Source organism: Antennarius striatus, chromosome 16 (genome assembly GCF_040054535.1).
Source record: "Antennarius striatus isolate MH-2024 chromosome 16, ASM4005453v1, whole genome shotgun sequence".
NCBI lineage: Eukaryota > Metazoa > Chordata > Actinopteri > Lophiiformes > Antennariidae > Antennarius > Antennarius striatus.
The window spans coordinates 15935199-15950444 of record NC_090791.1 but is presented as its reverse complement, the minus strand read 5'-3'; the positions used below and the strand labels follow the sequence as shown (position 1 = coordinate 15950444).

General features: G+C 42.6%; 1 protein-coding gene across 1 annotated transcript; it reads left to right on the top strand.

The window, feature by feature from the left end:
- The first annotated feature begins 3464 nt into the window (after positions 1-3464).
- On the top strand, positions 3465-8510 carry LOC137610257 (ADP-ribosylation factor-like protein 4D). Its single transcript, XM_068337779.1, has 3 exons — positions 3465-3602; positions 5438-6081; positions 7659-8510. The coding sequence occupies exons 2-3, from the start codon at positions 5638-5640 to the stop codon at positions 7821-7823; spliced, it is 609 nt and encodes a 202-aa protein (XP_068193880.1). The 5' UTR covers positions 3465-3602; positions 5438-5637; the 3' UTR covers positions 7824-8510.
- The last annotated feature ends 6736 nt before the right edge of the window (positions 8511-15246 follow it).

Genomic DNA, 15246 nt, shown 5'->3' with positions numbered 1-15246 from the left:
GATGACTCTACAGCAAAGACAGATCTTTTGAGATTTTGGAGTGACTGTTACTTTCTGCGTAAATAAGCTTTAAGTGTCAATCAATAAATGAAAATGAAAATGATTGGTATTGTTATGTTATAAATGTTACTGAAAAAAACATGAAAAATTCACTGCATTACTGCAATTTTAGTTCTGAATATGATTTTTTTTTTAATCACTGCTCTTTTAGATAGTAGTTTTGGTTTTCAATCCAGAACCCGTGTCTTAGTTTCTGGTTTGTGTTTGTATTGCATTTGCATTGGGCAGCATGACAATAAAAATCTTTGAACTGTGATTGGACCATTCACTCCTCTCTGTCCTCAGCTCCTTTTTGCGCTTCCAGACTTCAGTAAAGTGTCTGAAATGTGATCTGATGCAGCATATCACCTCCTTCCAGGGTCTTTGCCACCCATTATTGCTATTCCTCCTCCAAACAGCAGAGAGCACTAGTATTCTATAAAATGAGAAATGACTTCCTCTTTGACTGTCTATATGGACCATCTCTGCAAATTCTTGATTTTGCAAGTCATTGAAAACTATCGAAGTAATTTTAAAAATGTGCTTAGCTTAGTTATTTCATTAGGACTTCACGAAGGTATCGTTCAGATCTTTTTTGAGCTCCTCATAAACTGGGAAGAAAAAAAACAGGATTTATAGATATATAGAAATAAATATGATTTATGGAAATGAATATGATTTACATGCATACATACATTTACAAGTAAGTATGAAAACTTATTTTTGCCTTATCACCTAAAATTGGGTATAATTCTTGCATTAGTTTCAAAATGCTAACAAGAAACAATATTTTTTTTAGTGATGAAGCCATTTCTTCTTTTGTCTGTTATGTACTTGAATTTCACCTTTTTATGCTAATGAGGGTCATTAGCATGAGACACATCACCTGGATTAATCTGCTGAGACAATCTTTTTGGGAGTTTCAAAAGGACATTGTAAATGGGAGGGTGTTGCCCGGCTTAAAAATACACAGGAACCTTGTGTTTGTTAAAGATCTTCCTCAGCTTTTCCGACACTCCAGACACATATGGGATCACTATATTATTACGCTTGCTCGCTTCCGTCCTCACCGGGTTGTTCTCCTTTCTAGATCTTGTGTGAGCTTTCACAAAGGTCCATTCAGGATATCCACAGGTTTTCAGTGCCCCTTTCAAGTTTTGGTGTTCTTTCACCTGGTTTTGGGTGCTGGTTGGTAGCTTATCAGCCCTGTCTTCCAGGGTCCTGATGATGCCAAGCTTGTGCTCCAGTGGGTGGTGAGAGTCAAAAAGCAGGTATTAGTCCGTGTGTGTTGGTTTCCTGTATACCCCAACATACAGACTTCTGTCATCTTTCATGCCGACCTCGCAATCCAAAAAGGGCAAACTGTTGTTCTTTACACCTCTCTGGTGAACTTGATGTTGTTTTCCACCGAGTTGATGTATTCGGTGAAAGGTTGCACCTCGTGGATTTTGATCTTAACCCACGTGGTGTTGTTCTATTGAACGAGGTAAGGGCCTTGTGTTCCACCTCTTCCATGTGAAAATTGGCCACGATAGGAGACACCGGCGAGCCCACGGAAAATCCGTATTTCTGCCTATATAATTTTCCTCTGTATTGTAAATAGTTGGTGTTTAGGCAGAGGTGCAAAGGTTGGCAGATCTGGTCAGGGTTGAGGTTTGTCATGTCGTTGAGGGTGTTCTATAGAAGTGAAAGAGGATTGAAAGAAACCATCCACGTGGAGAAGCCATCTCTGAACAGGGGGGGTAGTCTGCGACATTGCCTTTCTCCCAATTACAGTCACATCGTTTCGAAACTCCCAAAAAGATTGTCTCAGCAGATTAACCCAGGTGATATGTGTCATGTTATTGACCCTGATTAGCATACAAAGGTGAAACTCGCATTTCAACGACCCCCCCTTTGACACCCCCATCAACAATTGTTGAGGAGCCAGACGGGTTTCAACGACGGTCGTTGGAATTTGAGTAGCATGGACCACACCCCACGGGCTTATAAGGTGGGACAAGACCAGCCACCTTCAGAACCGAAGAACTCAATCGGATGAGACACGAAACGTCTTCAAGAACTTTCCTAACGTCCAGTGGATTGACTTAAACCGCTTTGGATTACCAGGACCTGGATAACTGAGAACCTACACAGACATCCAAAAAGGTGAGTCTTGTCTGGCCTTATCTCTGTTCCCCTCTGGTTTATTTCATATAATATGACACAAACCAGATTTCTACTATAGTTTGCATATAGGCAATATCATTTCACTGATGTGGTCATGCTCTGTGGGAAATAGTTTCCATTAAAAGTATCAGATTTAGTTAAAAATCATATTTATTACTGTGAAAGATGAAATTTTTTTGGATTTGGTGAAGTGGATTTTAGGAATTTTGAGGAATTTGTTTGTTTTTTTTAACTTAGGTTTAAAATTTTGGTAACACTTTAGGGGCCAGGGGTTGAGGTTATAATGTTATACTGTATTATCTGTTGGTCTATGGCTAAAAAATTCAAACAAGTCATGCAGGAATTTTCAGCTCTCATTTCATTTACATTGTTTAACACATTTTTTTACTGTCCGTCATGAGCAGCTCGATAACATCTGCAGATCTATGATGTCTGTCAGTACAATCACGACTAGTCATGAGGTTGTGCAGTTTCTAGGAAAAAAAACTTTATACTTTTGCGATTATTGATTTTGCTTTATTTCATTTTAAATATGTAGTCAGGAGTCACCTGAAAATAGTAATAAAAAGTCAGGCATATTATTTGAACTTAGTATTTCAAATTTATCGCTCGTATTTTTGTGTTTCTAACTTTTAAAGTTAGGTTTACTGTAAAATTCCATGTGTTTTCGTGACACATAATAATGGACAAAAATATGCACATCAGTAAAGAACGGCTCCAGGTTCTACGGAAAAAATGTGAAACGCGGTGAAATGTCAGGAATGTTTTAGCGTGAAGAGCAGCGTTCCACTTGTGTTCGTCACATTGCCTGTTGTACAAATCCTACTATGGCCACGCCGTGACCTGCTCTGCTCCGCCTCTGATTGGCTCGGCATTCCGACGACCGTCTGAAGTATTTGTTGGGTGGTGACGTCAGTGGGTTTGTTTCTTGCCAGATACGAGATAAACAAGCTAAACAAACCGGTCAACCAACCAGCCCAAACGGACTGATTTCAATATTTAAACCATTTACAAGTGGCTTCACTCACCATAATTGGCGCAGGCATTTTTTTTATCACTTCCTATATTTTAAAACTTAAGTTTTTCAATCTTTAAAGACCCTCTACTGATTTTAAAAAAACTTGGCAACACAGGGAGCCGGGAAAAGAGCGAGCCAATCAGAGCCTGGATAGAGCGGGTCACAGAAGGACCCGACTTGTTGCGTCATAAAGGGGAGGAGTTTTGCCGGCGCTGCCCCGAGCGTTCTGTCAGAGTTGGTCAGTTCGGCTAAGGGGACAGTCAAGTCGGGACGCGCTCTGTTTAAACTACCGTTTATTTAGTTTACTTTATTTATTTAATTTTGTTTGCAGAATCGTCATTTTCCAACAATGCCGACGGGTTTATTGAGACCCCAGGTGAGACATGGAAACCAGTTTAGTCTAAACATGTTTACTTTGTCGGAGTGGGTTCTACTTGTGACACCGGACCAACGACTTTTTCTTTGAATATTCCACCTCGGGAGTTAAAGTGGAGCTACGGTCATCTTAGACAAACAGAAAACAAAACCCATCTGCTAACATGTTTTTGACTAGTCGTTGCTCGCGGTGTGAGCTTGTTATTGGGTCTCATTGTGATCCCAGTCTGTCCAGTTCTCACTCATTCAGCCCAGTCGTTCATGCACAGCGGATCAAACTGACTGATGTGTAATAACATGGTTATAGCTGCTGTGCTGACTTTTTTTCTTGCGGGTCAAGCCTGAATAGAATCTACCGTTTATAACTGTTATATAATAATGATGGGAGCAGCGGAAGATTTGTTTTGACTATCTGTCCATCTGAATTTATTTTGTGTGCATCATGTCTGTTTAGTTTTGACAACGATGTTACATAATCCAACCACGATACGTAGTCTTGTTTCCTTTGAAATGTGATCTTTAAACTCAAATTTAAGCAAACTCGTCCTCACCAAACTCTATACACATAGGAGCCATGATGGGATCATAATTTACCCTTTAAACAGTTTTCTACAAATCCTGTTTTGTAATTTTTAAAAAAAATGTATTTTATTTTATTATTTTTTTGGAAAGATTATGGGTCAGCATCTCCACAGGATGGTTGACTAAATCAAGTACGGCTTCACCTGCCATCATGAAAGAAAAGAAAAAGGGAAAATGACAGAATTAAATCATTATATTTATCCAGTTATGACTATTATGAAGTTATTTTCTATTTAACGCCACCAATTTGAGATTATTTTTACTCAAGATTGTTGAATTTTCACATTTACCGCTGAATACTGAGAAGAGACCTGTGGTGAGGCACCAGCCAGTCGAGCCTCACCATGGATTGTGCAATGGCTTGGCTAGCTGTGCTGGTAGATAAATAGTAACACCATAATGTTATCTCTCTATATGTCGCTATTAAAATGTTCAATCACGTTTGCTATATGAACTAAATTTCCATAGTTTAGCTAATGTATGTAATGTACAGTGTTTTTTTGTCAACAACTGTATGTGTGTAACGTCTTTCTTGAGTTGAGCAATCCTAAAACGGCTGGGAAGAAGCACTAAGTGAGGCACACATGTTTCCTGCCTCATGGTAGGGGACGTTGGTGATCCCAGGATTTCTTCTTGGGCCTCCTCAGCCACAGATTAAGAGACAGCAAGCTCCAATCTATTGTCAGCAAGTCGAGTGCAGCCATTCGTTTTTTCCACTCACCTTGCCTTACTATAAAAATGGAGGATTACATATCTCTACTCAAATTTTTTTCTATGCTTTTGGTCAAAAGGAGCTGCGCATTGACTTCATTTATAAGTAAACGTAACATATAAACAAACATGTAGACAACAACATAACATTTTTTTAATCAAATGTGCTTATTTGTGTGTCAGTTTGTATGTCTATAATTCTGCTATAAGACTTGATCACTGTTGCTTACTAAATGGTGAATAAGCTACACTGAAGGTTCATGTTTTAAATCTGATTATGATGAAGACAGTGCCTCACCAGCCATGAACCTCACCACACGTCACTGATTTCAATGCATTTAGCAGATCTATGTGCTTCAGTATGATTTTGAAAACATTATTGTATAAAGACAGGATTGTTTTGGAATCCAAAAGAAAAATTCCTCACCAGAACTTTTTTTTTGCGTGAACTAGGAATCAGTTTCACCTCATCCAAATACTGACATCCCACTGCTGATCTTAAATTTGCTTACTCATGCCCCCCTCCTTTCCTTTCTCCCCCAGGTGCTCAGTGAATACAGTTCTTTGTCCCCCACTGTCTTCCTGAACCAACCTTTGAAGTGAGACCAGGAGTGTGAACTGGTTTCCCGTCTGTCTGCCACGATCACAGCTTCTCAACAGGGTTTTACTGCCGGGGACACAGCACGAGGATCCAGGCGGATCAGACTATTTAGAGGGATTACTTCATTTAACAGGACCTTAACATGGGGAACCAGTTAACAGACATTGCCCCCAACACGCCTTTCCTTCCCAGTTTCCAGTCTTTACATGTGGTCGTGATTGGTTTGGATTCTGCAGGGAAAACGTCTCTCCTTTACCGACTCAAGCTGCAGGAATTTGTGGAGGCGATCCCCACCAAAGGTTTCAACATGGAGCGGATTAAAGTCAATATTGGCAACTCCAAAACCACCATCACCACGTTCCAGGTGTGGGATGTAGGAGGCCAGGAAAAACTGAGGCCTTTGTGGAAGTCTTACACCAGGAGGACGGATGGGCTGGTGTTTGTAGTGGATGCAGCCGAGGTGGAGCGCATGGAAGAGGCAAAAGTGGAACTCCATAGGATCACCCGGTTGGCAGAGAACCAGGGAGTGCCAGTGCTCGTTCTGGCAAACAAGCAGGACCGGGATGGAGCCATGCCAGCTACAGAGGTAGTTACTCTCAGATTAATGCCTCAATGTTGTTTTCTATAGAGCTGAAAAGTTACAAATACAAGAGTTTTTTTTATGGGTAAATATGAATGAAAAAAAGAACTGCTGAATGTTGCATTTTCTTAGTTTACTGAGTTCGTCTTTTAGCATTCAACATTAAAGTACAGTATTTTCCTCACTATAAGGTGCACTGGATTATAAGGCACACCTTAAGTGAATGACCCATTTCAAAAAAAAATTAACATACAAGGCACATTGGATTGAGGTTACAGCTAAGAGTTAACAACTCATCTGAGAACTCAATGAATGGCCTATTTTAAAGCGCACTGGATTATAAGATTAACTGTTGATTTTTGAGAAAATTAAAGGCTTTTAGGTACACCTTATAGTGCAGAAAATACTGTAGTTTTGAGGTTTGATCTGCACGATGAAGAAAAAACAAGATATTGAAATATCAATCTTTAAATGGAATTTGTCCATTTTCAGACCAAACAATCCCAAAATCCAATCCCGAAGCATGTTCATATGACTGCTGTAATAATCCTTCCTAGATGTTACCTGATCAAACTGAATCATGTAAACCAGGTGTTACCTCAGCTTTACCCAGCCCACTCTCAAGTTCAAAAGCTGTCCTGAGCTCACTTGTGAGTAGATCAGAACACTGGTGCCGTTAGGAGCCAGTTGGCATGTTGCCGAGTGGAGCTCCTTCATGCTCTTTACTTGTCTGTATATTGATTTCAACTCTTTCATTGATCTTGAGGATATAGTACGGACAAGTGTTCGTCTACATTCTGGTCTTGGACGTCTCTGACAGCAATGAAAAGACATCACAGCGATGAACCATCATCAGTTCTCAAAGAAACTCAAAACACCATTACTATAAAGAAAAAAGATAGAGATAAAACCACAAAACTGTCCAACATAGAAACCAACAGTATATGATCACATGCAGACATGATGGTATAAAACAACAATATTGTTTTAAAATCTGACTGTAGTTGAGTGTCTATCCTAACCGATGACTTTGTGGTTTTCCAAGCATCGCTAGATACTGTTACCCCTCCGTACGTCTGACAATATGGCTGTACACCTGTCCTGCTCCCAGCCAGCAACTACTTTGACTTGTTGTTTCTTGATTCATCAGCAAAACTCGGAGAGGTGTCTTCATCATCCAGATGACAGTCACAGGCCTGAATATACACACACAAAGCAACAAGTGATTGCTTGTTTTCAGGGTGTGTGTTTGTGTTGAAGGACTGATCAGCTCTCTGTTATTTTTTCGTCTAAACTTTGAATGTTCTAGTTGAAGAACTGCTTTAAAAAGTTCAGTCAAAATGGTTAAAGGTTCCTTGGTTTGCTAAACCTCAGTGGAAATACTCTCTCTTAGACTTACTAAAAAAGTTATACTTTAGACCCATTTTTGGAAAAACAACCCAAATGTTGAGAATTTGCCCATAAATTAGTCTCCACAGATCAGCATTTATGTCCTTGGTCCATTGATTGTGCATTGATTCTTTGTTTAAAGGTAATCCCTTTTAATTGACTGGGAATCCCTCCGTCATTGTCTTGTGTTTCAGGTAGAGAAGGTGCTCGCTCTGCACGAGCTGAACTCATCCACGCTGCACCACACTGAGGGCTGCTCAGCTCTGGACGGCCAGGGCCTGCAGCCTGGCCTGGAGAAACTCTATGAGATGATCCTGAAGAGGAAGAAGGTACTCCGACACACCAAGAAGAAGAGATGAAGCAAAGGATCAAGCAGCGACTTACCTGTACTCAACCACTAGTCTGAAGCTCTACCCAGCAGACATATCTGCGACACTTTTGAACTTCAGTGGGTGATGCTGCACAAAGCTTGTCACCATCCTGCACTCTGTAGACGTTTAGGCTGACCTGCTTGCTTTGGGGCTGTGCCTGCTCTTAAGAGCGCTCGCCGTATCTCCACCCTTAAAGGACAACAGCGGTGACGCCTGCAGCAGTAGAATGAATACCAGAGGAAATCCTGCACTATACAGCATGATGGACCCACATTGATGCACACACTCCGATACTGAAGGATATTTTGTACGAGGACTTGTCCAAACTTGTAGATTGCCCTTTTATAGTTCCTGTTCCTTTAGTTTTCATTGTCACGCTTTACTCTAGATGATAGTGTTGCATGATGTTTACCTAAATACCCACTGGGGCACCTTATGACAACAGATCTGTTGATTCAGATAAGACTTACTACTTAAGGATAATAACTACCCAACATTAAGTTAGTTATGCCAACATGGCATTAGCTGTGCAACTTTTTGATTGCTTTCTCTCTTCATCTTGTCCCTGTCAGTCAGGGTCATCTGTTTGGTTAAGTTCATACAAGTTGTTTTTTTTTAATTTCTTCTCTTTTTTGTTAAAATGTCAAAATATGAATAAAGTCTAGCAAATTTGGATGTAGTAGTATACACGTCTCTTCCTTTAAATCAGTGGTCCCCAACCCCCGGGCTGCGGACCGGACCGGTCCGTGGGCCATTTGGTACTGGGCCGCACAGAAAGAGAAAATAATTTACATTACTTCCGTTTTATTTATTTCTGTCTGAAAGATGTTTTACTTTGAAAAATTTCCCAATTCTCTGTGCATCCGTCTACGTCAGTGGTCCCAAACCACCGGGTCGCGACCCGGTACCAAATCGCGACCGAACGTCCGGAACACACTTCAGGTGTCATTGTCTCCCGTTACCCCTAGATCAGCGGTCCCCAACCACTAATTCTCATTGTTTTAATTATTATTATTTGATTGATGTGTCCACCCTTTTATTGGAAATGATCAGTATATCTCCTACGTTGAATGCACCGATTGTATGTCGCTATATTTCAAAATAAACCTCATCAGTGCAGTCACTTGAATTGAGTTTTTAATATAATTATTTCTTAAGATTATTTAGTTAACAGAAATGTTGATTGTCAATTTATGACAAAATCAGAATCAGAATCAGTTTTATTGGCCATCGTTTGTTGAAAGCAGACGAGGAATTTGTTTCCGGCAGGTGGTGTCTCAAACTGCATTCATAACTTAACTATTCTAAATACTTTAAATATTATAGGTGGGGGGGGGGGGGGGGGGGCACAATGTGCAGGTGCTGAGTGCATGTTGCAGGGATTTGGGGACAAATAATTAACATTTATTGTTCAAGTGTCTTATGGCTTGGGGGAAGAAACTGTTTTTAAGTCTGGTTGATTTTGAGAGGAGGGCTCTGTAGCGCCTCCCAGAGGATAGACTTTTAAATAGACGGTGTCAAGGGTGTGTTGGGTCTGACATGATCTTCCCTGCCCGACTCCTAATTCTTGAGGAGTACAGCTTTTGGAGGGAGGGCAGGGAGGTCCCAGTTTTTTCCTATCAGCAGACCTGATTGTCCTTTGTAGTCTTGTCCCCGTCCCTTTGGGTGGCAGCACCGGACCAGACTGTGATGGAGGAACACAGAACCGATTCAATGACTGCCGTGTAGAACAGGACCAACAGCTCCTGTGGCAGACCGTGCTTCCTTAGTTGCCTGAGAAAGTACATCCTCTGCTGGGCCTTCTTGAGGATGCAGCTGATGTGGAGAGTCCACTTCAGGTCCCGGGAAACAGTAGTCCCCAGGAACTTGAAGCTCTCCACCGAGTCCACAGGGCTGTTTGCGATGGTGAGGGGGAGCAGAGGGGAGGGTAACTTCCTAAAGTCCACTGTCATCTCCACAGTCTCGAGCATTTCAGCTCCAGGTTGTTGCGACTACACCAGTCCACTAGCTGTCTCTCCTCCTGTCGGTATGCAGACTCATCCCCGTCCTGGATGAGTCCAATGACAGTTGTGTCATCTGCAAACTTCAGGAGTTTGACGGCTGGGTGCGTAGATGTGCAGTCGTTGGTGTAGATGGAGAAGAGTAGCGGAGAGAGGACGCAACCCTGGGGGGCACCGGTGCTGACTGTCTGAGTGTCTGAGGTGATCGCCCCCAGCCTCACCTGCTGTGTCCTGTCTGTCAGGAAGCTGGTGATCCACTGACACATGACAGAGGGGACTGTGAGCTGGTGAAGTTTGGAGGATAGCAGCTCAGGGATGATGGTGTTGAACGCCGAGCTGAAGTCAACGAACAGGATCCGTGCATATGTCCCTGGGTGGTCGAGATGATCCAGGATGAAATGCAGTCCCATGTTGACTGCATCATCCACTGACCTGTTTGCCCGATAGGCAAACTGCAGGGGGTCCAGCAGGGGTCCTGTGATGTCCTTCAGGTGGCTCAACACGAGGCGTTCAAGGGACTTCATGACCACAGATGTCAGAGCGACAGGCCGGAAGCCATTTAGTCCTGTGGTGGAGGGTTTCTTGGGGACCGGGATGATGGTGGAGCGGTTGTTTACTATCTGTTGATATCTGCATTTTACATTAAACCACTGCGGATGATTTATTATTAGATTACAGCTGTCCTGGCATCATTAACTATTATCGAGCAAATGAAGACCGGTCCTTGAAAATATCGGCTTAGATGAAACTGGTCCGTGGCGCAAAAAAGGTTGGAGACCGCTGTTTTAAATCACATGTGTCAAACTTGAGGCCCGGGGTCCAAATGTTACCCACCACAATCATTTTATGTAGCTTGCGAGTGCATAAAAAGTCACTTTCTAAAAATAAATAGTTCAAAGTGCTTTGAACAAAACTATTTCCTAAAATGAAATAATTAAGCCCATTTTAACTCTGACAAAAACGTTTTGAACAAAGTTCAAAGAGAAGAGTGAAGAGGATGCTGAAGACAGGGTTAGATGGAGGCAACTGATTCGCTGTGGCGACCCCTGAGGGGAAAAGCCAAAGAAAACCGAAAGAAAAGAAAGTTAATGTCCTAACTTGTGTTTGATATTATTTTTCTTTGTTCACTTGGATAGATTCTTGATTGATGGAGTTTTTAGGGTTTCATAACCTGACAAATATAACGGCGCAAAAAGCAAACACATTTTTTGCGCAACTGTAATGTTTGTAACTTGAATAAGTAATAAATTCTAAGTTATTAACATTAAGGAGTAGTTACATTTATTTTACATTACATTGACTTTCATGTAGTTTCACTTATAAGTTGTATTTGGCCCTTTGAGGGCCATTATGTGTATGTGGCCCTCGGGGAAAATGAGTTTGACACCCCTGCTTTAAATGAATACACATTGATTTAAAATAGAAAAAAACTTAACTAACTAGCTTCAGGTCACGGTACCCAAGGAGAAATGAATGGGTGTGAATTCAACAATGCAGAGTTACTTGTCTTTATATGCATCCGCATTGCAGTCGCTCTGTACTACTGATGTAACCAGGATACACCTAGGGAAGTACCTACGTGGCATTTCTGTTTGTGAGTTGGGATCACCTGGCATCTCACTAACATTGCCATTAAGCACGAATTAGCGTGACACAAACCTCATTTTATTCAAGTCAGTAAGCCTCTCTTCTGCAGAACAGTCGCGTTCACTTCAGTTCAATGTGTTACACATGAGGATGTTATTTTTTAGATGTTATTAGTACAACCACTGCCAGACTACCACTGAGCTACAGAAACACTTCCATACTTATGTTGCTGTCTGTGTGTGTGTTGACGGTTACTTTGTTTAGGGCTGGCATAGCCAGTCCAATACAACTCCATGAGTTTGAATGGTGCACCAACCTTTGCATGAATGGCCTGATAAAACTAAGTAATAAGAAATATGAAGTAAACCTGAATTGACTGTACTGATACAGTGAACTGCTTCTGATAAATATATTGTCAAGAAAGAAAGAAAATACATCAGGAAAAGACTTACTTGTCAGTTTTGAATGACGTGATCTATAGAAGCACTTCGGGGCCAGAAACTGTATCACTGGTTGACAAATTTGTGAATAGAGGAGGAGCCCCACCAGTGTCTTTGAGCAATTTTAGGAAGGCTTTCTCAGTTTCCTCAGGAATTCTGTCGGCTGCATGCACAAGTCCACCTTCCCATTTTTGTGGAGAAAAAACCAAAACAACAACAACAACTACCAGTAAGTTTTATGTCACAGGTGACACATCAAATATGTTGTGTAACCGTTCTTATAACATAGCCTGAAATCTACCCAAATGCAGCTCTTTAGTATGCTGAGATAACAGACACACAATCAAGTCATTTTTGTCCCAGAAGTTAGAAACAAGTCTGCTGCATGGGAACTGGAAAACAAATGTAAATTATCATCTAGGGCACATGTGTCAAACCCAAGGCCCGGGGGCCACATGTGGCCCACCACATCATTTTATGTGACCCGCGAGAGCATAAATGACTTGGGGTGAAACCCTCCATGCATGATGTACTCTTGGATTTTTGATGTCTCATCCTGGACAGTGGCCCTGATGCTCACTAGTCCTCGGCCTCCCTCTTTCCGCTTAGTGTACAGCCTCAGGATGCTGGACTTGGGGTGAAACCCTCCATGCATGGTGAGGAGCTTTCTTATCTTGATGTCTGTGGCTTCTATCTCCTCCTTTGGCCAGCTTATGATCCCAGCGGGGTATCTGATGACCGGCAGTGCATACATGTTGATGGCTCGGACCTTGTTCTTACCATTCAGCTGGCTTCTCAGGACTTGCCTTACTCTCTGGAGGTATTTGGCTGTGGATGACTTCCTTGCGGCCTCCTCATTGTTGCCATTAGCCTGTGGGATTCCAAGGTATTTGTAGCTGTCCTTGATGTCTTCTATCCTGCCCCCTGGTAGGTCAACCCCTTCAGTTCTGATCATCTTGCCTCTTCTTGACACCATCCGGCCACATTTGTCTAATCCGAATGACATCCCTATGTCATCGCTTTAGATCCTGGTGGTGTGGATCAGTGAGTCAATTTCTCACTCATTCCTGGCATACAGCTTGATGTCATCCATGTAGAGGAGATGGCTGATTGTTGTCCCACTTCGGAATCGGTATCCGTAGCCACTCTTTGTGATGATGTGACTGAGGGGGTTCAGGCCTATGCAGAACAGCAGTGGTGATAGTGCATCCCCTTGGTATATGCCGCACTTGATGTTAACTTGGGCAATTGACTTGGAGTTAGTCTCCAGGGTTGTCTTCCACTTCCCCATTGAGTTCTTGATGAAGGCTCTTAGTGTCCTGTTGATCTTATACAGTTCCAGACATTCCAGTATCCACGTGTGTAGCATTGAGTCATAGGCTTTCTGGTAGTCAATCCAGGCGGTGCACAAGTTGGTTTGCCTATTCTTACAGTCTCTGTGTACTGCTCTGTCCACCAGTAGCTGGTGCTTGGCTCCCCTGGTGTTACTACCAACTCCTTTCTGTGCCCCGCTCATATATTGATCCATGTGCCTACTCATCTTAGCCGCCATTATGCCTGGCAGGAGCTTCCATGTTGTATTGAGACAGCTTATTGGCCGGTAGTTGGATGGGTTCATCTGTGCTGCTAGACGCTCATGGAGTGCTGTCAGCTTCTTTAGCCAGTATGTATGGATCATATCCGGGCCCGGTGCTGACCAACTCTTCATCTTTGACACTCTTTCTTGGATGTCTGCCATTGAGATGGTTACTGGCTCTTGTTCTGGGAGGCAGCTGTGGTCAGTCCTCAGGTCCACTAGCCACTGGGCATCGGTGTTGTGTGATGCTTCTCTTTCCATATGGTGGCAGTATTTTTCCCTGCCACTGAGAGTACACCTTTGCTGGTTGAGTGGAGAAGGTCTTGTTTATTCTCCTGGCCCCAATCTCCTTGGTGTATCTCTTCAGTCGGGTAGCCAGAGCCGTTAGCCTCTGTTTGGCAGTTTCGAGTGCTTCAGGTATGGAGAGCTTGCTGTATTTCCTGGGTACCCCTTTATTCACCATGTTCCCCTTCTGTAGCTCAGCTAGCTGGCTGACTTCTCTCCGTGTCGCCTTTATCTTGGCCTCTAACCGTCTCTTCCATGGAGGGTCTTGTTTGTTATGCCCTTTGTTGATCTTATATCCCACCATCTCGAGGATTACTGTTGTTGTACTGTGGATCAGCTTGTTGGTCTCAGTTATGTTCCCTGTGGGGATGGTTCTTATTGCAGCATTCACATCTTGTAGCAGATCTTCTGAAGGTACTTGACAGAAGGTATTTGTCGGAAGCTCCAGGTTTCCATTTGGGTCACAATCTTCCTTCTCAGGTCAGCAGCTCTTGTATTGAGGCTGTGTATGTCTCTTGGGGCTTGGTACCCTTTCTCAGATTGTGGGGGGGGGGGGGGTGATATCCCAAAGCAAACACTGGGACAACAAGGCTGCGTAATTGCGTAATTCTGCCACCCAGCCTATCTGATCTCATTGTTTAATGAGATAAAAAGCTCGTCCCATTTTTATGACCAGCCTTAGTTTATAAATAAAACATTGAATGTTCTTTCATTGCTCTGCTTTTCCTGAAGAACATATGGGTGCATCCAGCTGCAACTCTCTTGAGTGATCAAGGTGTGGTTCCTTACAGCACAAATAGAAACGGAATATTTGTCTTCTTCCAGGCTGTGGTTTGATCTATTGGTTACACAGCAAACTGCACAAAGTAAGCCATTAGGTCTGATGCAATGGTGAAGTGATTATTGAGCAGTGTAATATTTATTAGTGTGAGTTGTTGGTGTTATAAACACACCCGTCATTGCACGATTGCTGAAATCATCTTCCTTCTCCTTGCCTTTATTTCTTTCTCTCTCTTCTCTTTTTCCTTCCTTCACTCACCCATTCACACAACTGGGTAGTATAGTGGCGCGGTAAGTAGCACCATTGCTTCGCAGCAACAGTTGTCCTAGTTGCATTTCCCCGAGGTCTTTTCTGTCAAGAGTTTGGACATTCTCTCGGTGTCTGCGTGGGTGGTCCTCCGGCTTTCTCCCGCTTCCAGAAACATGCCAGTTAGTTGAATTGGACATGTTCATTTATACGCCGGTATGATTGTGAGCATCGATGTCTGTGTGAAGAGTCAGCTGGGGATGGGCTCCACCACTATCATAGTTCTACACTACTGTAAGGACAAACTGATCCCCTGAAGGTGGCAGGATTGCTGCTTGTGGGAGAGAGATCACCATATACTTTGTAAGAAGAAAACGGGAAGAGCCGAGAGAGAAAATGGCAAAACATTAGGAGTTGGAGAAATTCAGGCAGTTCACACTCGTACAGAGCATGTCTTGCATTAGTTCACAGAGTAAGAGTGTTGTGAACATGTGTA

Excerpts from the sequence above, each read along its gene's own strand:
- LOC137610257 (XM_068337779.1), top strand. The coding sequence starts at position 5,638 with ATGGGGAACCAGTTAACAGACATTGCCCCCAACACGCCTTTCCTTCCC. Across the intron at positions 6,082-7,658 it reads GAGCCATGCCAGCTACAGAG|GTAGAGAAGGTGCTCGCTCT; the intron begins GTAGTTACTCTC and ends CTTGTGTTTCAG.